This window comes from Chenopodium album, chromosome 24, assembly GCF_948465745.1.
Source record: "Chenopodium album chromosome 24, dcCheAlbu1.1, whole genome shotgun sequence".
NCBI classification, from domain to species: domain Eukaryota; kingdom Viridiplantae; phylum Streptophyta; class Magnoliopsida; order Caryophyllales; family Amaranthaceae; genus Chenopodium; species Chenopodium album.
Window position 1 is genome coordinate 35,275,086 of NC_137857.1, and position 27,492 is coordinate 35,302,577.

At 33.3% G+C, this 27,492-nt stretch overlaps 2 protein-coding genes and 1 pseudogene across 2 annotated transcripts; 1 reads left to right on the forward strand and 2 right to left on the reverse strand.

Moving 5' to 3' along the window:
* LOC145611381 (thioredoxin-like protein CXXS1) lies at nucleotides 1-1,988 on the reverse strand. The gene is made up of 3 exons (XM_081666708.1): nucleotides 1,809-1,988; nucleotides 1,065-1,187; nucleotides 1-344 (listed from the first exon to the last, which is right to left on the reverse strand). The coding sequence occupies exons 1-3, from the start codon at nucleotides 1,896-1,898 to the stop codon at nucleotides 201-203; spliced, it is 357 nt and encodes a 118-aa protein (XP_081522834.1). The 5' UTR covers nucleotides 1,899-1,988; the 3' UTR covers nucleotides 1-200.
* Nucleotides 1,989-3,338: 1,350 nt separating this feature from the next.
* LOC145611368 (kinesin-like protein KIN-14C) lies at nucleotides 3,339-9,884 on the reverse strand. The gene is made up of 17 exons (XM_081666694.1): nucleotides 9,663-9,884; nucleotides 9,314-9,559; nucleotides 9,057-9,201; nucleotides 8,540-8,649; nucleotides 8,321-8,440; nucleotides 8,020-8,223; nucleotides 7,235-7,444; nucleotides 7,070-7,144; nucleotides 6,822-6,968; nucleotides 6,309-6,447; nucleotides 6,013-6,122; nucleotides 5,430-5,591; nucleotides 5,006-5,223; nucleotides 4,557-4,638; nucleotides 4,380-4,478; nucleotides 4,184-4,288; nucleotides 3,339-3,764 (listed from the first exon to the last, which is right to left on the reverse strand). Exons 1-17 carry the CDS (start codon nucleotides 9,705-9,707, stop codon nucleotides 3,585-3,587), a joined length of 2,397 nt encoding a protein of 798 aa, XP_081522820.1. The 5' UTR covers nucleotides 9,708-9,884; the 3' UTR covers nucleotides 3,339-3,584.
* A 7,590-nt stretch (nucleotides 9,885-17,474) lies between these two features.
* On the forward strand, nucleotides 17,475-18,034 carry LOC145611379 (protein SMALL AUXIN UP-REGULATED RNA 54 pseudogene; annotated as a pseudogene).
* Nucleotides 18,035-27,492: the final 9,458 nt, after the last annotated feature.

The window sequence follows — 27,492 nt, forward strand, 5'->3', positions numbered from 1 at the left end:
TGAAATAATTTACAATCAACCTTTCATACGCATACTTTCATGTATATATTTTCACTTGACAATCAGTACCACACCAGAAACGGAATACATTCATACATCAGAAATCATTGGCATAAAGCTGTAATAATTTTCCTATTTGCCAGCACACTGCTATAAGGAAAATGAGCAAGGTAACAGAATGCACAACATGAAATACAAGACTAGGCCATACTAGCACCAGTAAACTTTTCGACCCTTTTCCTTAACTCATCTTTGTTCGCTCCAACCATCTTGTCAACTACGATGCCATCCTTCAGCACAAGAAATGTTGGCATAGCTTTCACTCCCATCATTGAAGCAACTTCCTGTACAACAAAAGCCACAAGTGCAAATACGATAAGTAAAGAACTACAAAATGATTAACCTGTATGAAAGTAGTAATTTTCTGAAATTGACCCGAGATATTATCATACTAATACCGCATTAAACATAAAAATCATATCAACATATCAGATACTCTAGATAAGCATGATTCAAAATCTTGACTAATCAACTGAAAAAAGGGCATTTCTTATGTATGGTAATGCTATAGAGAAGCAAACATAGTAGTGCTTAACATGACATGGGAATCAGATTTAGAAGCAGTCAGTCGGACACTACAATTTCACAAGACATGACACTAATTATTGGAAAATTTCACCTTTGCTAACCAGTAAAGACCTGGACCGCCTAGTAAATTGTCTCGAACTCTCAACTACAAGATACAAATAACACAAACCCGACTGAAATTGTATTAAACTAACTCAATAGGAGCTTACAGCATGTAACATCAACTGATTCTTTCATGATAAACTGATCGACAATAGACCTGATTATACACCATTTGTCCCAAATCGAACCAAATTACTTGTTACACGCATAACTCTACACAATAACAAGATAAGCACACTGTAATTGATTGACAGAATCAAAACACAATCCAATAACATATTCATCATATACTACTATGAAATATGAAATCCGAAAATATATTTTCTTAAGGCCAATTCAACAAAACCAAGTCATTTCAAAGGGAAAGATACTACCTTGACTTCATCAACATCAACGTTGACAAACTGTACATCAGCATATTCTGAGGCCAATTCTTCAAAGAATGGATTCATAACAAATGATGTGACACACCATGTTGCTCCAAAGTGAGCCACAATCTGTAAAATAAAATTTGCCATTATAACATGATATAAACATGTTTCACCAAAATAAATACATCATATCCAAGTAATAAGTATCCAACTCTTCCTAAGAAATGACACATTCATACTCCCCCTATCCTTCTCTACCGGCCTTGTTTGACCTTTTATGACGAGATTTTCAACAAATATGGGGCAAGTGAAAAGAGACGGAAATTTTACTATTTCATTGCCAATATAAAAATGTTTGCTTCTGAACTTCCAAAAACACCCCTCATTAATATGAATCCCTTCCTCCTCCCATCACTCCACCAAAAATAAATGGAACCCATCCATTTTCATAGCTTTTTTTTTTCTTGCTTAGTGTTCAAGAAATTCAATAAATAGAATTGAATACATAAATTTTGCCCAAAAATAGCATGCAAAAATATGATAAAGCCCCAAAATAACTCATGACCCCACTAAGCCATATTGATCAAAAAAAAAATTATGCAAGATTAGATCTTTCAAAATTATTCATATAAAATACAAACTCACAACCAGAACCACAACATATATTTGAACAATAATCAATATAAATAGCATAATTTGAAGTGACAACTAAATTCGGACGAAGACGGGTAATAGAAATGAACATACAGGGGTACCCTGTTCCTTGGCTTTGTTGACAAGATCCTCCCATTGATCCTTGGATTCCACAGCTGAAACCTTTGATCTGCTACTCTCCATCTCCTTCACTTTTGTTAATGTTTTTTAGTTTTGATGAGTTTTTCTTATATAAAATCGATTTAAATAAAAATTGACAACACCTGAAAATATTCGAATAAGAAGTCCAACAAAGTGGATGTGAACGAACTATATATCTAGATAAGAGACTGGCATGAATCAACTTGAGGTGGACCCACCCTTTAATTTTAATTACAAAAAACAAATAGTACTCCGTATCTTGTTTGATATTTTGATTAGTTTTTGGGTAATTAAGGCGAATCAAATAAGATTGTTGATATTGATTTAATTAATAAGCTTAATTTAATGCAATTATAAAGGATGTTAGTGATTCTTGGGGCCACAATAATACTGTGGGCTTTGACATGCAATTCTAGAACCACCTAAATTAAACCACAACATAATGTTATTTTATTTTTAGTAAAAAAAATTTTAAAAAAAAAAAATTTTAAAAATAAATAAATAAATAAAAAATAAATAAAAATAAAAAAAATTATTCTCCCTAACAAAATCAAAATTAATTATGTTCCAAAGGCCTAGTTTGATTTGATTTGTCTCTAATATGACTATACTAGCTTAGTACTTTATAGACCCTATACTTTATTTAGGAATATGTAATCACACATGGGAAGAAAAAATGATGTCATAAAAATATTAGGCAGAAAATAAAAATTCATAAAAATTGTCATGTGCCTAATGTCAACATAACCTGTTTTTGTAATACGGAGTAGTTAATACATAGTATGAATTTGTCTTGTCTAAAAAGAAATTATTTTAAATTTGCCTTATGTAAAATTGCACCATTGAAGTTCAAAGATACGTGTTTGGTAACTCATATTTCAAACCTGTAGATACACAATGTGATTTGAACGACTATTAAATTTTTAAGAAATTTTTATTTATAACTTGTTTTCCCAATCAAATTTCTATCTCTTTTCCAATTGTATTTGTCATTTCTACTTTTCACTATAAAATAGATTTTTCAACGTGGATAAACACTTTGTTTTATACAAGTACTTATGTTGTAATGTCAAAACAACTTATGAGCTATTTTCCTTTTTTTTTTGTATACAATTAATTTCTAAGCATTATAAGTAGACTTGAAATTCTATCCTTTATTCTTATAAATGAAGTAATAGAAGTAAATTTATGACTGTATATGGATTTCAAAATTGATCATTATATTTCAATGCAATTATATAAAGACACTCCGTTTCAATACAAAAAATCAAGAACACAAGGCCTTTTTTTGTTAATGAACATATGCATGAGTACATTTTCATACTATAATTACAAACTTGCAATGAATCTAAAGTAATTTGAATAAATCTCTTCAAATAATTATTGACTGCACTGTAATATACTCTGAATTTGCATAAATCAAATTATAATTGATAATATGAAGAAAGAAGATACATCAAAACGACACAGCAGAAACCCATTCAAATCAGGTATTACAGGCAAGCAGGAAACTTTGCCCTCAGATTCAATATATTACAATACAATCAGAATAAACCAATTAATGCAACCTATAGCTGCTTATACAAATCCATTATAAGCCCATCATGTAAATATATGTAATACAGATTACAACTCTAGGAACAAATTTCATACAGGTAACATAACCAACGGGAGATGTGGTTGTGAGACTAGATGTTAAGAAATAAAAAGAGAGAAGGAATCATGTCTTCAGCCTATGCTTAAACGAGAATCAGCCGATCTGATAGCTGTCTGACGGCGAGGAACTCCTATCTGACAAGTATTGACTCTGGCTGCAAACCGGAGGGAGCAAAGTGACTCGTTGACAGATGATGGTTCGGGAGAAAGGTTGACAAACATCAACGTCTTGGAGTCTCCACTAAGGCATGGCTGATAATACAACACAGATATATTAATATTTATCCAGTTTCAATAAAAGCAACTGATGGAAATTGAGATGCATGAAACTAAGGACTCCATTCCAGAAGCAATAGAATGTATTCAGATTAAAGACAGGAAATATTCATGTCATTCTAATCAGAATTATGTCAGATAGACTCCATTCCAGAAGCAATAGAATGTATGCAGATTAAGGACAGGAAATATTTGATATCCGGTTATCAGAATTATGTCAAATAACCGGATATTAGGAAGTATGTTATCAAATATTATTAGTAAACTGCAAATATGGAAAATAGATCGCTTTTAAATTTGCAGGTTTTTGCACATGATATTTACTATTAGAAATGATATTAGAAAAAACACCAAGATAAGGTAGTTCATTTAAGATGATAGTTTCATATTGGTACCTGCAGAAGATATGTAAGCTTTGAGTTCCTAAAAGGGACATGGTTATCCTTCTTGGCCAAAGCGAATATAACATCAGCCAGGCAGGACAAGCTCTTGTTTATGGCCTGATCATAGCAAAAAGAAGTTAGATTCAGTTCAGTGGCCTGGAATAACAAGCTCAGAAACCCAAACAAATTCCTAAGCAGACATATATACCTGAGTCTCTTTCAATTGATCTCCTGTTGAGCCACTTTTAGAGAGCCGCTCACTTCCAGCAAGATCAATAAGATTCAAAACACCATGCTTTTCAGTGGTCTGGAAAAATCAACCACTCATGTCAGACAAGTCATACTAGGGCTACAAGAATGTAAAGTGCTTAAATTTAAAGCCTACCGCATTTACTGCAGTTATCCGCAGGGTAAACACAAAGTGACTTCTTGATGATTGCTCATTCATTTGTGTCTTGCCAACCGACCTGGAAGATAGCACAGTAAAGTAAGAAAGCATGAAGCAAAAAGGCAGAAAGAAGAATCACGATAAAGATATACTGAGAAAGAGTGCCAAAGAAATTTCCTATAATGTGTTTGAGAAAGGAAGAGAAGGCGATTGATAGATCTGATTTCTTTATATGCATAGATATACATTCGGGTAAAAAGTCAATATCTTAAATCCTACTAAAAATACTGACTAAGCTCGAAAATCATCATCACTGATACATTCAGTTCTACAACCTCTATCTAAGAAAGCTTTAGGGAAATCAGAACCTATTACTAGCCCTCCCACATTTGATTTTCAGTCCAACCTCCTTTTGTACACAGAAAGTAAAATAAAATAACACTTACCGGCATTGACCTGCTTGATGCAGCAGAGAAGCTACCTCTTTTGAGCTACAGACATCAACAATGGTAAGATCAGAAACATATGTTTCCCCATTTGCGTCATGCTTAATTGCATACTGCTTTCCAGGAATGCCATTTTCAGTACGTGTAGCATCCCAGCTTGTTCGATTAGGTGCCAGGAGATCCCTAATTGTTTCATTGTAAATTTCCAGTACTGATGCCTGATATAAACAGCAAGTTAACAATGACTTCTTCATCACTAAACTTGCTACACTTCCATCAATGAAAAATATCTATTTGCGTGTGTGAATAAGTAAATATTCCAATGCTTTTTACATAAATTGGTAAATATTAAGCATAACATTTACTATACTCCTATTAGAAGTATTTTCAGATAATACATGGAATTGAGAGTCAACCAGCCTACCTGCATTTTATACTTCCAGCCCTGAGCAGAGAGCCTTTGGCTAGTCTCAAAAATCTGCTCCAAAGAGCGGGGTATAAGCCCTTTCTGGTCTATGGACTGAGGCCTGCCCATCATGGTATATGTTTTGCCTGAACCTGTTTGACCATAAGCAAATATACAAACCTGCTTATATATAAGACAGAAATTCCAATGGAATTAGATATCTCGAAAAGAATATGAAATAATACCAGAGACTCACCACATAAACATCCTTAAACAATGAAAACACAATGATTGAATGTTCCGCATTTCTATACTACAATCCTACATGTTTTGTACCACAAACAACAGCTAACATACTAATAAAGAGAAAACTGAACGTAAGAAACAGTCATGGATCAGAGGATAGGTGATAAGCTTCACAAACTACCTTATCATTCTTACACAAATCCAAAGGGTAAAAATTCTCTTTAACAAGTTCAAGCTAAGTGATAAAAATGTCTGCAAATGATTGATCTTAGCCACTTGAAGCAACGTGTCACCTTAAATTAAGTATGCTTTCATTTTAATTTAAGTAGGAAATCCAATTGAAGCAACATGTCACCTTATATCCATCAAGTGCACTCTGCACCAACTCTGATATTTCCGAAAACACATGAGTCTGTGAGGCCTCATGAGTAAAAACTTTGTCAAAAGTGAAAGCATACTTTTGTCCTGAAAAAAAAGGAGGAAAAGGTATCAGTAACTAGTTCTTACAAATTACAACGCATCGACCTGATATAATGTTGTACCGTGAATTAAAAATGTGAAGTCCATTTTTATTCTGTTCATCATTTACAATAACGAAAATGTGAAACCAGGCATGCTTGGATAATAATGCAAAAATGCCTAAAAACTTACCACTTTGTGTAAGATCAATGCCCTGCTCATGTCCTTCATCTGAGGCAGGATATGATATAACTGGTAAATCTGAAGCACAGCCATCCTCAGGTAGTAAAGGCCTCACTCTGCAGAAGACACGAATGTTTCCTTTTAATTCCTGTAACACAAAAAAACAGAAAAACAAAAAAGGTTTAGAAATTTCAATATAAATGCAAGGGGGGATAAGAGAAAGTCCACCCGCCCCCACCCCCACCCCCAACAAATAAATAAATAAATATACATTTCAAGTGAAGGAGAAACATGATTATAAAGAGGCACCAATGGAAAATAGGTCTTCATCATAATACAAATATACTAACCAAATAATATACTACTCGGAATAAGTCATGTAAAGATTTTCCCATACTTTCCTTCACTTACATTGCCAATGTTAATTGTCCCTTTTCCAACTTTCCTTTTCCCGTTGTCCATTTAAAATACTCTAAAACAATATCAACATATAAAGTTTGTCTATTTCCAGTAAATAATTACCAAAATAGTGTTGTGCAGCTTTCTCCTCAACATCTCCTTTTCATTAATTTGAAGTTCAGCATCTGCCAAACGTTTTCTCAATTGACATATCTCTTGTTTCTGCTCTTCATATTCAGTTTTTGTTTCCGAAACAGATAGATCAGCCATCTGCAAAGAACAACTTTGATATGAACAAAAGTGTGCAATGTACAGGCTAGGTGATGAATGTTGAAGTATACAAATTTGTAAACTAAGTCTTAAATTTCAACCTTAAGTTTCTCGTTTGCAGCAGCAAGCTGATGTTGAAGTATACGCAATTGTTCCCTTTGTGAAGCACAGGTTTCCTATCAGAAGATGCACAGACAATAATTACTTATTTAGAAATGATTTGGCAGAAAGCCTAGAAAAAAAAATATATAGTCAAGGTAATAAACCTCCAAGGAATTTGACTTGATCATCATGTTATCCAACTCTGCCACAGATTTTCCCGTACTCTCTTTAAGCCTTTCGATATCAGCAGTTAGGAGCTTCATTTGTGATTGCAACCGTTCACGATCTTCTCTTACTTGTTGCAACTCCCCACGTAGACGATTAGCTTCATTCATAAATGTCTCTTTTTGCTTTATGGCCTCATCTTGGGAAGCCTAGAGATAGGCAAAGAAACAAAAGCAATTAATTACAAAGCAGACCTTTTATAACCAGTAGCACACATACTCCTGACATTTTCAATTGAATGTCGTAAGATTTTGCATATTGTGTATCATGTTTCATCCATCTTCATTATACAAATTTGATTCAGAGGAACATAAAATTAATTTTGAGTTCCTTACATATACAGGACAATAAAAGCTGTATATAAGTTAACCGTTAGGATACCATTTTCACACTCCTTTCCCACTTAGCTACAAGGAATTCTATACATCAAAAGCCCAATAAACTACTACCATTAAAATTTCCTTATTTCCTTGATATCCAAAACAATACCTTGTCAAAAGAATATAAGACACCAATAAGACACACTGATACATATTATAAAAATTTCTTAATAACTGAAGATCCATTTTACAAGATACATCACTAATATCAGCAACCAATGCATGCATAAAAAACTAAAACAAATGGCACACCACACAAGACAGCTCCATGTTAAATCAGATGATTTGAAAAGAAAAGCATTAAGTAAGTTGCTTGAGGAAGCAGCTTTCATCAAGCAGCTTACCCTCGAAGTTGTCAATTGATCTTGCAGGGAGGCGTAATGCCCCCTTAAGGTACCCAAATTCTCTACAATCGTGGATTTCTCCTTCTCCACCCTTTGAAGTGTTGCATTAGCTGTTGCAAGATCTGTTTGCAGCCTGCTATTATACTGCTGTAAGCTTGTGTTGTACTCTTGCAAGCGCTTGTACATATCATTGACTGATATTACCTAAACAATTTAATGTTTAAAATAAACATCATAAGAACAAGTACATTGTAAACATGTAGTGGCAGGAATACTTAGCTAATCAATGCAGCTGCAATACCTTTTGGTCAGCAGTCATTTTTTCTTGACGGGTTTTCTCAAGCTCCTGAGAAAGGGCAGCATTCAAAGCTTCTGCAGCAACTCTCCCTTCCTTTTCTCGATTAAGACATTCAATTGCATCCTACACATACCATGGTTGACATATTTTAAAAGGGTTAAAGATTAAAAAATAATAGTGTGATAACAAATTAAAATTTATTATTAATTGAAGTAAGCATACCAGCTTTTCTGACTCTTCTTTCACGAATTTCTCCTCCAAAACTGCAACATTATGTCTCAACTCTCCAATAATCGCGTTAAGTTCGTCCTCCTTGTTCTTCCTCCCAATCTCTAAAATCATACCACACATAAAAATGAGATATGCTATAATGTCAACATGATCACTCTTATTCTTCCTTGCCTAACAAAGAACTAAAAAATGATCTCCAGTATGATATAACTAATGCTTAACAGATTAAGCCTAAGAAAACGAGTCTCAGTAATCAATAATTCCAATCCACACCTCGAAGTTTGAGTGTTTGACAGTGATAAAACCCTAGCTTAAGGGGGGGAAATTCTATGATTTGTAATTGATTCACTCCTTAATATTGAACTAATACAGCTTACATAAAAGCAAGTAAAATCGAAGTGATCGAAAATAAAGGCCATTAATGATTTTCAATATTTGTACTTGGCAAACTTCCCAATACAGAATTAGCTATAACACATCAACAAATGATTAGGGTTAAAGAAATTACCGATTTCCAAGCATTTCTTCTCGGATTCATCTAACAAATTCCGCAGCTTTTCCTGCTCTTGATTACGGGTTTGCTCACCTTCTTGAAACCATTTTATACAAAGCCTGAGCTTTTTATTCAATTCTGAAATTTGCTCCAATTTACCCTAAAATTCAATAATCAAGCAATCAATCTACCTAAAAACCTCTCCAATTATGAACACCACATAAATCAATCAAACACAAAACATCTAACATTCAATTGTTTTGAACAAATACCTTGAGATCAAACTTTTTTCCCTTAATTTTCTCATTCAATAACGCTTCCACTTCTTCACTAGTAAATTCAACCTGCTCCGAACCCTCGGCAACCGATGCCGTATCACTAGCAGTATCTTGATTGTTCGAATTGACAGCGGAAAGCACCTGCCGCGCCCTACTCGCCGCAGTGGGCCCTGCTAACCTCGTTCCTCCGGCGATTCGCCGGCGCTTATCAAAGGGAATTTCTTCTCCGCCATCCTTTTTCTGCAATCAAATACAACAATCAAAGATTAACCAAATTACAAGAGGAAGATGAAGATGAAGCTTCAATGGCGGAAAATGAGGAGAGAGAGTGAGAGTGAAGTACATGGAAAGGGCTCTTAGGAGGTCGATTTTGGTTGCGAGTCGCCATTGTTGAAGAGGAGAGAGAAAATGAGGAAGAATTTGTACAGAATTAGGGATTTTGTGAGTGAATTTCGAAGGTTTGATTTTTTGATTTAGGGTTTTGCAGAAAGTGGGAGGAGCGGAATTGGGGAAGGGGGAGCGTAGAGAGACGTTGGGATGAGTTTTTTCAAATTTTGAAATGTGTTCTGGCGCTATGTAAATGGACCCTCTAAATTTGGATTAAAGAAAATTAAACACATCGTTTTGCTCATTTTTGAAGAAAAACGAGGTTTTAACAAGTTAATGCTTAACGGTCTAATATTTTTTTGAACAACTTCTTGGTTGAATAAAGAAAACAACTGAAGTTGGGTATGGCTGATGTTTGGGCCTAACACGAAATGGGCCTATACAAAACAAGTCTGTTTAAAGTACGGTTCAGGACGAGCATTGAGCATGATATCAACACAACAAAACCACACCCGAATCAACCAGATTCAAAATCGACCCAAAAAAAATTCGACTCTTATTTCAATATAATTCAAGTTTAAAATAAACCTGACCCAAGAGCCAACCTCACCAAAGTCGATACAAACACCACCCAAATTGACACCTTTATTCACTACATCGAGTTAGTCCATGCATTGGTCAACAACTCAACATATTTAAGTAAAGGGCCATATGGCATCATCCAACTGGACATGACTCGTGGGTCAATGGACCTCTTTTATGGAAGATTAGCATGGCTTGCCTCAGCATTGACTCATTTCAAGGTAGGGTAATACCTTTTTTTTTTTCTTTCTTATTTCCCTCCTCTTACATTCATTACTTTTCAATAAATTATTACTCACAGTATCTTTCTTTTACAACTTCCTAATACTCTAAATACCCCCACTTACCTCTTATTTTATTTAAGTCAAGTAAATTGGCTAAATCTATATACCAGTCAAAATGTAACAGTTATTAAAATAAAGAAGAGTAATTTTTTTTTTCTTTTAGCTTCTTATACATAGCCCTTAAAACTACATATAGTATTTTCCTAAAAATTATTTTAGTACATAAAAATTCATAGGTGAGAGATATTTAAGTGTGAAATCCATGGTCACAAATTTTCATCAAATCCATGGTCACAAAATTCATAGGTAAGTCGTGAAATAAAGCATATGTTCGTGATCATCAATCACTGGCCTTGTCATTATTTGCCGTAGAGTCTAAGAAGTATATCTTGAATTAATCTTGATCATTATTTACACATTAATACGTTACTATCAAAGAATAATGCACAATTTACGCGTGATAGGATAACAGTCACTACTGAAATTTGGACTTCATATATAAAAAGAAAATCCAAATATATACAGTATTACTTTGTTCTTATTGTCATACATACTTGTAGTTCTTAACATCTTTCAAGTATATTCGATTGATCTAACGACAGTGTAACACATGATTCATATGCTAAAAATTAGTATACCACATGCATCTACGAATTTTTCTATGTAAGGACGCGTAAAAAAAAGCAGAATTGGACCCTTAAATACCTAAAATGCACATATTATTTAGCTCTTGTCTCGTCACTAGAACATCTGGTAAGATTCATCTTATGTCAAGTTCAATACTACTATACAGGAACAATTGTCTAGCTTACAATAATAGATCACCATGGCTCCCTATGTCGGGTTCGAATCTTTTTCGAGGTCTTCGTTAATCCTAGATCACAATTGTTATCATCTTTTGCGAATTACATAGTACTCCGTAGTATATACACGTTGTATATAATCCTACTTTACTATTGTTTATAAATGCTGAATGATCAAAGTATTGGTCCTGTTATTCACATGTTATAGTAACTATTGATGGGATGTAACGTTGTGGAAATTAGGTTATAATGTTATAGTTTAATTTGTATCCCACACGTGATTCATTGCTTCTAGCTATGAAGTATATATGCCTGAATTTGTTTTTGCACATGTTGAATTCATCACCAAAAATAGATTTATATATTAAGTACAATTGTACAAAAATGCCGCGAATATCTTCTTGCAGATATGGACGGCTACAGCTCATTTATTTTGATGATTTTATACATAGTAGCGACCGAGCGAGTTTTAATTTCAAACTTACTTATACTTATTGATCATTGAAAGAATATAAAAAGTAAAATAGCTTAGAAGTATTCTTTATTAGTCATTTCTTTTATGTGATGATAAGTATTAAAAACGATATGTATAATCATTAAAGAACAAACCTTCAGGGCCGTCCCAACCAATTTAGGGGCCCTGTGCTATTTTTAAATTAGGCCCCAATGATTTTAAAACGTATAATTTTAAATATGAAATTATGCTTTATAGTTTTTAACTCATTGCATTTAGCCTTCTTTTTTTTACATGATAAAACACATAAAACTTATGTTTTATTATTAAGTTTATGAATTTGATAATAGCATTTCAATTTCAAGTTTAACCCATATATTTCCTTTTTTTTTAAGAGAAACTATATATACTTATTAATTATTTTGAATAAATATGCTTATCAATTAATTAACCTAAAATGTAAGTTTAATTAGTCTGTTTATTACATTAAAAACAAATTAGCAAAACTGGTCTGGCCTCTTAATTTCTAGATACTACATTAAAAACAAATTAGCAAAACTGGTCTGGCCTCTTAATTCCCTAGACTAGTGATTGAACAAACAAAAAAGAATAAAAAGAAAATAAAAAGTAAAATAAAGGCTGGAAAAAAATGAAAGAAAAGAGAATGGCAAAAGGTTTTTAAATGTATAATAAAAAATATATATAAAAAAAATAAAAAATAAAAAAAAAAAGACATGGGGGCTCGAACCTCAACCCTGGCACAATAACCCAAGCCTTAATGACTTAAGTATTCGACAGCTACCAACTAAGCAAATTGCACTTACATAACACATTGCACATTTATTTTTCTTATAATAGTAACAATGGTTTTTTTCAATTGAGGGCCCTCTTAATTTCGGGGCCCTGTGCTATGGGTCTCTTTGCACAGGCCCATAGCCGGCCCTGCAAACCTTAATTTCAAATATTCAAATAAATTTTATTACAGCTTTTTAATGGTAAGAAGAACGACGCTCATTTGAGGGGGAGATAACTCAAATAAGGGAAATCTCTCAAATGAGTCCCATAAGGGTTGATCCTTAGATTCAAGGATATGAGGAGGGAACGATGTTAGTATGCCACTACTCTATCACCTCTACCTCAATAAACTTTATTACATGATGAACCAAATTGTGAGGAGTATGTACATGAAAACCTAATGTCTTTTTTTTTTTTTTTAATAAAATACCCAATGTGTTATTAAAATATGACATATATGAGAGGATCAATAGTAAGAAGGAAAATAAAAAAATAAAAAAAAAATTGTTAAAATTTTCTAAATGCGGTAATAGAGCAATTACTTAAATACAGCTAAATATGAAAAATGAAGCAATTAATCAAATACGGATGGAGTACTACAGTATATAGCTAGGGCGATGATACTGATCATAGGTGATGACCTATTTGGGTGGAAGTAAAACTTAAAAGCATGCATGTTTTCAACTGTTTTTGTACGAAAGTGAAATTTTTGTGTACCAAAACCCTAACCTATTTCAACCACAAAAGTAGCCTACGCCGTGTAATTGAGGCCACCAATATAATGATACAAGTACAATTTTTCAAGGATCAACGACTAAGCAGTATTCACATGGTTCTACATTAAACTTCCTTGCCGACTTCTGAATTCTCTAGTTACTACTTGCTATAGGTAATATGACTACTCTTATGAGTAATCAATGGCTCAAATCTTCAAGATCATCAGATATTTAAACCTTTTGCGAAAGGACGGATATTCTATACTTCTATTGTTGTGTTTTTGCAAAAAGAACAAAGTGAGTATATAACTATATACCGAATATATAATAATTAAGGAACTGTGAGTAATTAATTAGGATTAAGCTAAGGAAAAAGGATTAATAAGAACATTAAGGAACATAGGGTTTGTATAAATTACTTGGCTCGTGTTGTTTTAATATTATTATTATTATTATCATTATTATTATTATTATTGTTCTTTTTTTTTTTTTTTTTGTGGGCGAATTATTTTAGAATACTTGTAACACAACTCCTTGGCATGCACATCAAGAGATTAGATATAAAATCTAAAAAATAATACATCTATCTTCTATATTTTTCCTCAATCTCAATCATCGTGCCAATTAAGAGATTGAGTACCAAGTATAAAGGAAACAAAGGAAGAGAGGATGTACTATAATAACAACAACAACAACATCTACTCTATATTGAAAATTCTTATATATGGACTTACGGAGTATATTCTTGAGAATGGTGCACGCATAATTATTTTGTAATATAGGTTTGATTTAATTGGTCTATATCTTTTTTAGTATTAGATATTCCATGAATGTGTTATTTGTATATATATTTCACTCTAATCTGATACTCTCTACTATGTACTCTAACCTAATTTTACCCTATTATGTAGGAATGTCGTCCCCAAAAATTAAAATTAGGATTTGTTCATTATCATTTTATGTACTTGCATTCAATTATTATGATTTTTAAAGAAATACTAAAAACTAGAATACTAAATCTACACATGAGTTAATATGAAAGTAGAACACATACGGTAACGTCATGAACTACCTTAGTTATCTTTACACATGTATTATGATTTTTATGAGTTATGAATGAGAATGACGACAACACAAAATTAAAAAATCCGCAAAGCCAAAGGACAAGCGGTCGATACAAAATACTACTCGTAGTACTTGTGTATCACAAAGGACGATTCTCCTTTAATAGTTACACGATATGTATATTTAACGTTCAATCATTGTTTTTCACTATCTTATTCTCCTTATTAACCGTAGTGTACATAAAAACTCAAATGTAACCTTCTTTCAGAAACGAAGTGTGCAATAGTGTTAGAGGTATGAGATATTGGAAAATATATGTGTGATATCTCATATCTCTAACAAATAGCTACATTAATCGACTAATTGTAAAAAATTAAATGATTGTACTTAAATGATGGAGAAAACAAGAGTTGGCTGGCGGAAAAAACCAGAAATGAACATACAATAACACTGAATACCAAACATAAAAAGCCATTGAATTGGAGTATGTAGGACCCTCATTGCATGCAATTCAATCTGATGAGAAGAACGAAGAGCACGTACAGATCAGATCAATCACTGACGATGTACAGATCAGATCACAGCTATAGATTAGGATGCCACTGAAGTATATAGTATATAAATTACTACTTGTTTGAGAAATTTCTGATAACTCATGAATTGAATGATGAGTTGTAATGCTGCATTTTATTCACCAAAAACAATGCCCATTATATCGGATCACTCAATGCATGCATAACTTTCATGTATAATTCTGATCGAGGTATGTAAAATTTTTTAATGCTAATTATGAGGTGATATTCTAGTTTACACAACCTATGCAATTAGGGTCTACTTAAGTTAAGATAAGTTTAGACAAAAAAGATCGCATATTAATATTGCTACAATAAAATATTTATATGTTCAAATAAAGCACACAAAATAAGTTGGAACCAAACAAAGCCTTGCCTTAATTTCCTCTATTTTCAATTCATCCGTACCAATCATTTGAAACAAGTTCCTTTTTTAAAGTCGTCTAGGTGTTAGGAGATCGAAAATATCGAGTTTTTTTTTTATCCAACAAAAAAAAGTACTTCATAGTACATTATGGATTATTTCACTTGAAAATGATATTTGCAATGAAAGGAGAGTGTGGAAGTGCAATGTGGCAAAGCCAAGTATGTATGAAATTATGGATAAGAAAGTAATATATGGCAAAGAAAACACATCATTTGACAAAGTTCAGATTAGGGTTTGTTCTCTTCAGCTTAATTTTAGTTCAATTCAGCTTCTAATTTCCTTCTCTCACAAACAGTTCAGTTAAGTTCAGTAAATCATCAGAATAGGCCCTAACTGCCTATCGATATATATGTACATTTAGGCCTAACTTTTTTTAATATGAAATGATTTGACCTACCATGTTGCTTTTGATGATCACAGTACAAATAAAGTCCGGACGTACCCATTACATATTTGACTCCTTTTACACATGAACAGTACAACTTATTAACTAGCTGGTATCTATAACCCTAATTATAACTCCAACTCTTTATTTAGTGCTATTTGCGGATCGGACAGCTTAGGAGCCTCAACCGCTTAGCAACTTTTGTGAAACAGGCTATACTCTAAAATGTAACTTTGGCTCTTTCAAATTTAACACTAACTGTATATACTCTAAAGTTGATTTTTACCATTACTTGACTGAACATCAATCAGGTAGCATACAATAATACTAGGTTCTGAACATCAATCATGCAGCAATAATACTAGCTAGGCTCTCAAAACCTAGCTTACAAAGTGTAGATAACATAAATTTCAAATAATTTAATCAGCTAAATTAAGATAAGTAGTTTATAGGAAAAGATTACTACTCCGTAGTTCAAACAAATTCAGGCCAAATAGCTAGCTAGGTTTAATTGTTTGAATAAACTAAGTTCATATAATTTAAGTTAGATATAAGAATAATAAGATAAACTTAGACATGCAATTAAGTGGAATAGGACATACCCAAAGCCAAGAGCTTTTCAAATTATTAGCAAGTACTGTAGTTAGTAATACTGTTTTATTTAATCAAAACACGTGTTGACGTATTTGTGTGAACTAATATTAGCTTATCTTAAATCCAAATTTTTTTTTTTTTTTGGTTTGAACCTATTTGAACTAATTACCTTGTCCAAATTATCTGTCTTAAATTGTTTGAAAGTATCTATACTAATTTCGTTTAAAATTGTTTGAGCCTGTCTAATTTATTTACAATAATATGAATAAAACAAAGTTGGCCTAAAAGTTACTTCAAAAGTTAGTAAAGTTTTTATATAATAATACGCTCAAAATATTCAATGTAATCACATAATGACATAAGTATTGTTTAACAAATTGTTCACACAAGTATACATACGAAGCCTAGGTGTGGGCTAGGTCCTACTCCGTGTTTCATTGATTACACCTCAATTCAGCTAAAACTCAGCTCAAATCACACAAATTAAGCTTCAAAAAGTCATTATAGGTTAACTACTTCTAATCATTCCAACTAGCCTATTTGATTTTTGGGTTGGTACCCAAGACCTGGTTTGGTATCAAATCCCTTCTACGTCGCTACCGTTACTGTTTTGCAGCTCGTTTTACAACAACCAAAAAAAAAAATACTAATTTTAACCCAGTATCACATCATTTATGAAACTTTGGGCGACTAAACCTGTTGTATAAACAAGTTTAGGAATTAAATAAGAAATCGAATATACAAGATCCAAAACACACAAACACAAACAAGTAGAGGAACTAATTGAAGCAACTTCAGAGTGAGTGCCTAATGGTATACTGATCACTAGTGAGAGTGGGGTGTTGTATTCTTGTATAGTGTATAGTAGGACAACCATTGCGAAATAGACGTTACATAGGCTAAGAAGAAAGCTAAGGGTTTTCCTTCACATGCAACGGTCTCCCTCTTTAATATCACGTCCTTTGTCGTTTCTTCCGCCGTGTCTTTCTTGCCTTAGCTCTTTTCTTCCATTGCCTTCTTATCATCATTAATACTTTCAATTTTTCCTATAAATACCTACCTAATTTATACCATTTTACACAACAAAAAAAAGTGCAACCTTAAGCCTTAATATTTGACCAAAAAACCAACATTTTTCAAACATAATATTATATAATTACCTACTTCTATTACAAAGCTTGTTGAATATGGCATACTCTAAGCTCATTTCTAAGAAAAACAAGATGATCAACCTTAAATTAGTCATGGAGAAGTTACAAAGGAGTTTCTCCCTAGGGAAGAGGCTTTCGATGTCCGATGTTGATGAGCTCCAAGATCAACATGATCATGAGGAGGAGGTATGTGATCACTCTGGAGGTGACTCAAACACGGTGCCTGAGGATGTCAAGGAAGGGCATTTTGTCGCGGTGGCTGTTGATGGAGGGGAGGTGAAGCGGTTCGTGGTGCCTCTAAGGTACTTAACACACCCTATGTTTCTAGCATTGTTGGAAAAGGCAGCTGAGGAGTATGGGTTTGATCATGGTGGTGCACTTACCATACCTTGTAAGCCAAGTGTGATTGAGACAATATTGGCTGATAGATGGGATGGAGGTAGACGATCTAGTTCTAGGAGAAGGTCTAATAATTATAAGAGAAATTTTAATATTATGGTTCAAAGCTATTAGATTAATTGCTTAATTAGCTTGTATTATGTGAAATGGGTATATATTAATCAATGCATGTAATGCTTTTCTCCCCTTTAAAGTCTCGAGGTTTTTTTTGAGGGGTTGTTCTGATTATTACTTATCTTGCTAATTATGATATTATTAATATTATAATCTTATGTTTGACTAAATAATAAACGTCTTAACATAATAAATAAATAAATAAAATTGGAATATAAGTACCACAAATTGATTTGGGACCTACACTGCAAATATAATATAGGTCGAACAACAAATTTAGAAATAGTTGAGACAAGTATATTTATAAGGAAATTTAAATTTTCCTCAAATAGATTTTTTATTAAGTTTATAATGTTCATTTTAAATACTGCAACATAATAACTCTATCAATGATTCCAATCACCCGTTATTAATTACTCCTACGTACTTTATTTTTCCATACATATCACGAGTTTAATCTAAAGTTAGCATTAAAAACATCTACTCTATAATTAATAAACAAACTAATTACTACTATAGTATAATTCGCGATATTTATTTAGTTGAAAATTTCCTTCAGCCCTGCATGTTGGTCTTAAAATGCTAGAAAAAATACACAATTTCTACTTATTTAAGCTTTTTTTTTCTTAATTGAACTTATTAAAACCTATATAGAGTAAAAATTTGGATGTGAATTATTGAACCTGGGTAACCCCTGTAATTTTTAAACTAAAGTTATTTAAACATGTATCTTTAAAATTATCTTTTGTGTACTTATCTTCTTAATTGGACTGAGCTTATTTGTGCAAAATTTTCTCAAATGTGAAAATAATTAACTAAAGTGAACAAATCAAAGGTAAACAAAACAAAGTCTACTAACGCCATGTATCTATAGAGTGTAGATAAAACGATTCAATTGGTAAGAATTAGGTAGGACCGTAGGATTAGTAAGGGAAATGAAAGGAATAAATTCAAGGTATTTCCTTTTCTTCTTAATTGATTTCATTTCCTTCGATTCAGTGCAAACCATGCATGTGGCCGCTTGTAAAAAGAACAAAGTAACTCTTATAACACTAACCGGTCGAGTAATCCATTAAACACTGACAAATTAAAAGGTAACCACTGTAACAATTATCGAATATCCCTATAACACTAACAAAGTAACCCCCATTATAGCCGGTCATACGATGTGGCCAGTCACGTATAAAAATTTAATTTGAGCACTTCCTTTATTTTAATTTCTATTCTTCTCGTAAAATTCCCACTAACTATATACGAAGTATAAAACAAAGGTTTAATTTATTTCTCTTTCTCTTTTCTCTTCTCTCCTCGCTCTGTCCTTCAGGGTTTTAATTTTCTTAGTCGTTTAGGTCGAAAATAGTCTAAATACAGTATCTTATAGTCTAATTTTTCTATTTTCGACCCTTTTCTTTAATTTAATTAATTTTCGCTTTGTGTTTTGTTTTTATTTGCTTTATTCTCTCCATTTGAGAGCATTTGTGAGGGCTTGTCCTAATGTTTTGAATTTTTTTAATTTTCTGAGATTTTGATTCTCATTTATGGATGAAAATTTTATTTTAGTATTTTAAAAATAATTGGGAAGGTGATTTGGATTCATATGGGTTTAGAGTTTTTCATCAACTCTACGATCAAAACATCAGCACAAATTATTAAGGTCTCTAGAAAGATGCGAGTACATTGAAAATCACTTCTCACGTCAAACTTGAAGTGTTGGAGTGTGAGCTATGCAAATTTGCAAAATAGCAATGAATGATTTTGATTGTAGAAGTTATGTAATTTCCTCTAAATTAGTGATTTATTAATGGATTGTAAATACCCTATGACTATTCATTAATGATATACACTTCTGCTTGGTTAAAAAAAAGGGGAGGTTTAGTTCAAACTAGATCCTATAGTTTTTTCCCTCAAAAAAAAAAAAGGATCCTATAGTTTTAGCTAAAATTAGAATTTATAACGGTGATATGTGTTTCCTCCAATACCCTAGCTAATAGCTAGTGCCCATCAATGATCACTTTAACATCTAATTTTTTGATGTACCCCGGCCCAATGGGTGATCGACAAACAACAAAGAAAATAGTCAAATACAATGCAATGTCCTCTCAAAATTGGATTTTCACAAGCTGATAAAGACAATTGCAAAAGAGAATTAGCTAAACATTTTTTAAAAGCTCTATTACTAATTTTTTAGTATTTTTATTGCAAAAGTGGGTGCTACTATCATCGATTGGTAGATAAACAATTAAATAGGCCAAAGTATATAAGATATTGTTCGATTATTCCATTTAATGCAGAAAAAAAGTTCTTATAATGACTTTCAATTCTTTTCACCTTATTTTTGCTTAAGGTGAAAAGAATAGAAAAAAAATCCTAAATTGAATTAAGAAAAAGCAATTTACTTTTTTCAGATAATTTACATACATACAAGTATAAGTTTATTTCGGATAAAATAAAATTTTGTTATATGGAGTATTCGACTTTTATTGTCTAAATTTATTTTGATTTAATATTTGAATTTACTTCACCCTCATTCACCTTCGTTCTTACTATCACCCATATATCACTTCAACTATGTTTATTTTGGCACATCCTTAATTGATTTTGACGCACACCTATATGAGAAGAACCTAGATAACTGTGCTCTCACATAGGGGTGTGCAAATTAATTACCCATCATAGGAGAGTACTTAAAGAACAAGGGAAATAGCTCAATCTTTATCGGACTTACTATTGGCCAATGCCAGAGATTTAGGATTGGTGAGGGTTTTGTTTGAAAAACACTTGCCCTAATAGATAGGGTCATATAATTAAGAATTATAGTACCTTTATTAGGACCAAAGGCGACAAAAGTTGAAAAAGTGCTTGCCCAAATAATTGGAGATCGCGATAACGCTACAGTTCTTGCGATCGACTTTTCTCACCGCCCCACTCTTGGGTCATCATGATCAAATATTGACATATAGACATTGCTTTTTATGTTGCTTGAAATTTTTTTTTTTTTTGGATGGTCATGCTAATTAAATTTGATGCCCCGCCCCGGCCCTTAAGAAAAGACTCTATCCAATTTTACATTTTTCCTGATGTTTAGAGAGCCGAAAACCCACAACAACAATAAGAATCGATCCCAAAATTCCCTGGAATCGAGAAAGAAGCTCTAACCACTTAAATTACCCTTCACTCTCTGACTCAATCATAAAACCAATTTCTAATACTTTTTTTTTTTAATTTTAGGTAATACTTTGTACTAAATATTTATAGATGTTATCTCTATCTTCTTTAGATTGTTACATAGTCCTAACAAGTCGGCATAAGTATGCTTCAAAAGCAAGAGCCAAGAAGAAATGACTTGATATCGAACTCTCACAAATTTCATCACGTTCATGAATGTCCTACAGGCCTACATACACAAAAAAAACTTGGACCCTCTTATTACCTTCATGAATTATTTCCAATGAATCTCTTTTTATTATTAGGGTACATTATTACGTACCCAAAATTATAAAGCCATGACTTCCTAGAATCAGTCAAAGTAGTCTCAAAATAATTAATTCGCGTTTGTGTTATGTAAATTTCAATTCGAAAAATATATCTCCTTATAAAAGCATGTTAATGTATGCATGTGTTAGTTACCATATATAATTTAAATTGAAAGTAAACAATTAACCTCCTAATCTTAAGAGTCAGATGCATGATTATTGATCCAATCAGTCAAATGTAATAATTTGATCGTAAATGGAATAATCTTAGGGTATGTTATGTTCACCTTATTTTCACTTATTTCAGGTACTGCCTCCGTTACATATTAGTTGCAACTTTGGAATATTTTATCTCTCACAAATAATCCCCAAAGTTGCAAAAATATGTAACGGAGGTAGTATAATAAGTTCAAATAAGTTCAGGTAAGTTCAAATAAGTTCTGATTAGGTTTGGTAAGTTTTGATAAGGGTTACCCAAGTACAAATTACAACTAAAATAAGTTTTAATAAGGTCTAGCTAATAAGTTCAGATCAGTGAAAATCAGTTGAATAGAACACACCCGTAATGTTATAAGAGATGGAGGAGAACAGGAGAGAAGCCCAAAAGTTCATAAATTAGTGCCACAACGAGGTTTCATTCAAAAACTAATTGGTAATTGGAGTAGTTTGTTAAGGTTATAAACTAAAAAAATACTACTCACACTTGAGATAAGCTAAAATACGGTCCCTAAACTATACCATTAGTTGCACATTTGGTCCCTCATCTTTAAAATGAGGCAAATTAGTCCCTCTGCCACCCTTGGATCACCATTTCTGGTGGAGAAAAATCTGAGTCAGCAAAGTTGAGGGATGTTTTTGCCAACTAAGCAAAAGTTTAGGGACTGCACATGTTGAGTCAGCATTAGTTTAGGGACTGCACTTCTTTTTTTCCAAAAGATTAGGGACCTCCTGTATGCTTACATGGACATTTTCAATTGCAAAAAAAAAATGGTAGTTTAATTTTAGGTTCAGGGACTCTGCATTTAATTCTGAAGGATTGTAACAGCAAAAATATCCAAATTCCAAAATAGCTAAAAAAACTATCGTTACACACAAAAGTGACTATCTTTATATATTGTTGCTGGTAGCCATTAAAACCATCAAAACAGTAAGCGAAAATTCTTCCAAAAGGGGAAAAAAAAACCACAACAATTGCTGCAGTGAAGAAGGAAGCTCCTGCCAAGATACCTGCAATAAAATTAGTAATTAAGGTAATTAGGAGTTGATCAAAATTAGAACTGAAAAGAGACAAGGGTTCAGGTGGCTATAAGTATGAATTTTGGGGTGTAGTTCTTGTAATAGCAGTAATTTGGTGTTGGTATTTGTTTAAGAAAGTAGGCAAGTAATGTAATCATATGTAGTGAAAGTAAAACCAACAAGAAAAAAATTAAAATAAGCAAGTATGTAATGAAATGATAACTAATTAAATAAAGTTGTAGATTTACCTTAGGATTTCTTATTTGTTAGATGTTGTTGCTTTTCCTTTGCTAATCCTTGCAATGCTTGACTTGAGATTGTCTGTTGTGGTTGAGATGCATTCTCTGACTGTGATTGTGAAAGGGGATACTCTTGGGAGAAAGCATATATGGTCTGTTCACCTTCATTATCAGAATAAAATGCTGCTTGTCTTTGTTGATTGCTTGGCTATATGCACAGATTTATAAATAGAGTTAAAAGTGTAGATATAAAAAAGATGATGTAATGGGAATAAATAAATAGGTTAGTTGGTACTCACATTAGCAATTCTTTGGAATCCATTGGGGTAGGTGTAAATTCCCACTCCTCTGTTATGCATAGGGACTGTGTTGAGAGTTGACCTTGGTTGTTTTTTGTTCTGATGATGAGCAGATCCACCAGTATTGTCATTTGATTCCCTGGGGGCATCCTTGCAGGTTGTTTTATTGTGCCCTTGAACTCTACACAAACTGCAAGTCATTGCAACACCTGATTTCTTCAGTTTTCCTTTTTCAGTCACTTCCCCAACACTTGGTTTTTTCTTTGTCTTAGGTCTGTGATTGACTTTTTTCAGTGGAGGGGGGATGACTGTGTTCAGTGAAGTAGGCCACTCTTGTGGGCCATTTAGGGGTTCAAGCAAAAACTGGTACGCATTTACATAAGTTGATTTTCTGAAATATTCACTTACATACTCTTCGGGTTCATCAACCTTCTTCCAAATGGCAACTATGGCATGTTTACATGGAATGCCACTTACTTGCCAAGCATTGCAAGTGCAAGTTCTTTGTGCCAAGTTCACCACATACTTGCATTGCGATGACCCATCCCTGACTCCATAGCTAAATCCCCCATCCCAAAAGGCATTCCAACCTCTAGCCCACACCTTATGCTTTTCTAATTGCTGCTGAATTCTAGGACAAAGTGGTTGTCCATCATCCTTGAGCATGTCTCTCTTAGTGTGTAACCTCTCCATAAGACCCTCTCTTATGTCTTCTAACGTGGTTATGATTGGCTTGTGTCTCACCTTGAGTATATAAGCATTGAAGACCTCGCTCATATTATTATCCACACTATCACATGAAGACATAGGTGTATAGAAAGCCCTACACCATTTCTTGTAGTTCCTATTTAACAAATCAGTAGCTGCATCATCAGAAAGCTTTCTCATAGCATCAATTTGTTCAAGAAAACCATTTTCAGTTGTGCTCTTTGCTATGAACCAAAATTGTTTCCTTAACTCTAAGCCACCCCCAAACACACTCCTAAAATTGCAATAAACATGTCTTGCACATACCCTTGTTTCTGCTTGTGGAAACACCTCTGCAACAGCTGCAAGTAACCCTTTTTGTTGATCTGACATGAAGGTGTACCCAGCACCTTCAGAAGTCCCTAGGTCAGCAGCCAAAAGATTTAAGAACCAACTCCAAGTTTCAGTCTTTTCAACATCTACAATAGCCCAGGCAATAGGGAACATTTGATTATTTCCGTCCCTACCAACTGCCACTAACAACTGCCCACCATAAGGTCCCTTAAGAAAACATCCATCTAGGGAAATGAAAGGCCTGCACCCAGCCAGAAAGCCTTTCCTTAATGCCTCAAAGCATATGTAAATCCTGTCAAAGACATTCCCATTCAATTTCAGCTTCACAGTGTTGGCCCGATTGCTCTTAAGTATCTCCTCTGCATACCTGGAAAGTAATTCATATTGTTCCTTGTACTACCCAATAATAATGGATTGGCCCCTCTTTCTAGCTCTGAAAGCCATGTACTTGCTCACTCTAATACCCCAGTCTAACCATATTAGCTCCATTATGTCATGAAGCCTCATATAAGGGTTGACCTTAAACTGATTTTGGTAGGTCTCACCAATCCATCTTGCTGACATCTTTTTCACTCTTGGAGATCTACCACACTTATGCTGACTGACATGGGACTTGACTGTGAAATGGATTTTATTCCTATCCCAAGAAGCCCATATTCTCCAAGGGCACCCCTTATCTTCATGCTCACATTCTGCCCCTACCCTTTGTTTGTCATTTTTTTTAAAAGGTATGTTTCTGCCTAGCTTTATGGAATGATTTCTAATTGCTTGTTTGAAGGCAGCAGGGTTGTCAAACTGTTGACCAGGAAAGAAGTCTTCTATGCACTCATCATCCTTAGCTTTTCTCACCTTCTTTACCTGATTATTGGGGGGTGCAACTAAGTAACCACAATCATCATCATCCTCTGACTCATTAGGGCTCTCAATGTCACTAAACTCCTCAAAATCCGTTCCTATCTCACCAAGACCCTTTGATGCAGCTACCTTCCTAAGCCTATCCAATTCCTCTTCATATGAATGTTCATTATTTTTATCCATTGCAATTTCATCCCTAGCCTTCACAAACTCCTCATCATCCTCGTTTGTTCCCTCTGTATCATAGTCTATGTCAGTTTGAGTTGCCCTAGGAGTTTGGGTTGGTTGAGAGACTTTTTCATCAACTGTAAAAAATTGTGTTGCCTTAGGAGTTAGGATAGATTCATCATTAACCTCAGAAACATTGTTATCTGTTAATAAGCTCATAAACTGTCCCCTTCTCCCATGATTGAACAATGGTGTGGGTGGTGGGTCATGTTCAGTGTAAATGTGAATCAGTTTGTATTCAAGGAGAAGAGACAAGAAAGGATCACAAATTCTACTTTCAAAGCTTAAGTACCTAATGCCACTATTCAAATCTTTCCTCGGGTCCAAAAAGTGGAGCTTCACAATGTCATTATAACCTAACCCCTCTACTAATCCTTTCACATAATGCCCATCTATATTATCGGGAAGGTTATCAAAAACATTTATATTCCCACCTACATAAAATGCATCAGAAGAAATTTGCCATTCACCACCATGATGTATAACCAAACATGGTTTTAGATCCATTTCTGACAATAGTTATAAACAACACCAAAATTAACAACCCCAGCAAGCAATAAATTGAACAAAGTCAATGAATAAATTTTTAATTTATTGCAACTCTAATTTTTGATAGTTGATTATAGCTCATCCATAAACCAAGGGAACTAAATAGCTAATTTTTCAATTATTTTAATGTATAACAAAAAAAAAGTAGCCTCTGCTTTAGCATACACAGTAGCAGACATATGTAATTAGCATTATTGAAATAATAGTGGTGGATCATATCATGCATGATCTATTCTTATCTTATTACAAACCTTAAAGAATAATTTAATAAGCATATACAGTAGCAAACAAAACTTTGATCATCATCATTCATTCACTTAATTCATCAACAACTAGCTAGATGTGGCCGTTGATTTATTGCAATTTAAAGTTTAAAAAAACAGAGCATAACTAAACCCTAACCTACCCGTAAAATCGTTAGAAAACTTAACCCACAAAAATTCAATCTTTACCAATCACAATTACATACAATACCACAAAACAGCATAATCAAGCATATTTGAACCAAAATCAACCAAAATAAGCACAAATTACAAAAAGCCCTAAATTTTTTTTTCGCAATAACATAGCAGGGTTTGATCATATAACTAAATCGAGATTAATTTCTAAGAAGTCAAGATCGATAGGCGTACCTTGAGCAGATGTGAGTTTCGCCATCTTCACTCTCTTCTGCTCCGAACATTCACCAAATTCCTATGGAGTAATTGAGTTTGAAGATGATGTGTGGGTTTGTTTGGTAACCAGTACTATACTACTCGTATATTATCATTATATTTTTTTTTTCACACCTAAAATGATAGAAGGTCCCCTAAACTTACTCCTTCATTAATTAAATGCCAACTCATACCCACAAGATCCTTAAACTTGGATTAAATTTTATTTATTTTGCCACATGGGCATTGCAGTCCCTAAACTATGCTGACTCAACATTTTTTTTCACCGGAAAAGTCAGATAAGGGTGGCAGAGGGACTAATTTGCTTCATTAGAAAGATGAGGGACCAAAATGCTACAAATACTATAGTTGAGGGACCGTATTTATACTTAACTCACTCACACTTGCACCTAACAATTGAAATTAGCTAAAATTTGAAAAGCGAATTGAACGTCAATCATGTACAAGTGATTTAATAGATACTTAGGGCGGTTCAGTTACCCTATACAAATCAATGCAATAGCAACAACTACGACCTAACAAATAACATCATACTAATAATAGTGATAAGGTTTGGCATGCATAGTCAATCAATTATAATAAGCTCCATATATATGTTATTAAAGCTAGGTTGAAAGAGATGTGTTAAGAAGAAAAGTGCAAAAAAAGTGCACAAAAAGCGCAAGTAGAGCGACCAAGAGGGTTCCACGTGGAATTAGACGAGTGCTAATTGGTGGGGTTTTTGATTAAGTCATTTATAAATATCTAGCTGGATATTCTCTGAGATATTTTTCATTGTCTTGTTAGAATATAAAGAGATATTGTATTAGATATTCATTGCCAACTTTCAAGATTGAATGTATGTCCCTTAGCTAAGTAGAAAGGAAACATGACGGTTTCCTTTAAGCATCTCTATTGGGGTATGATTCAAC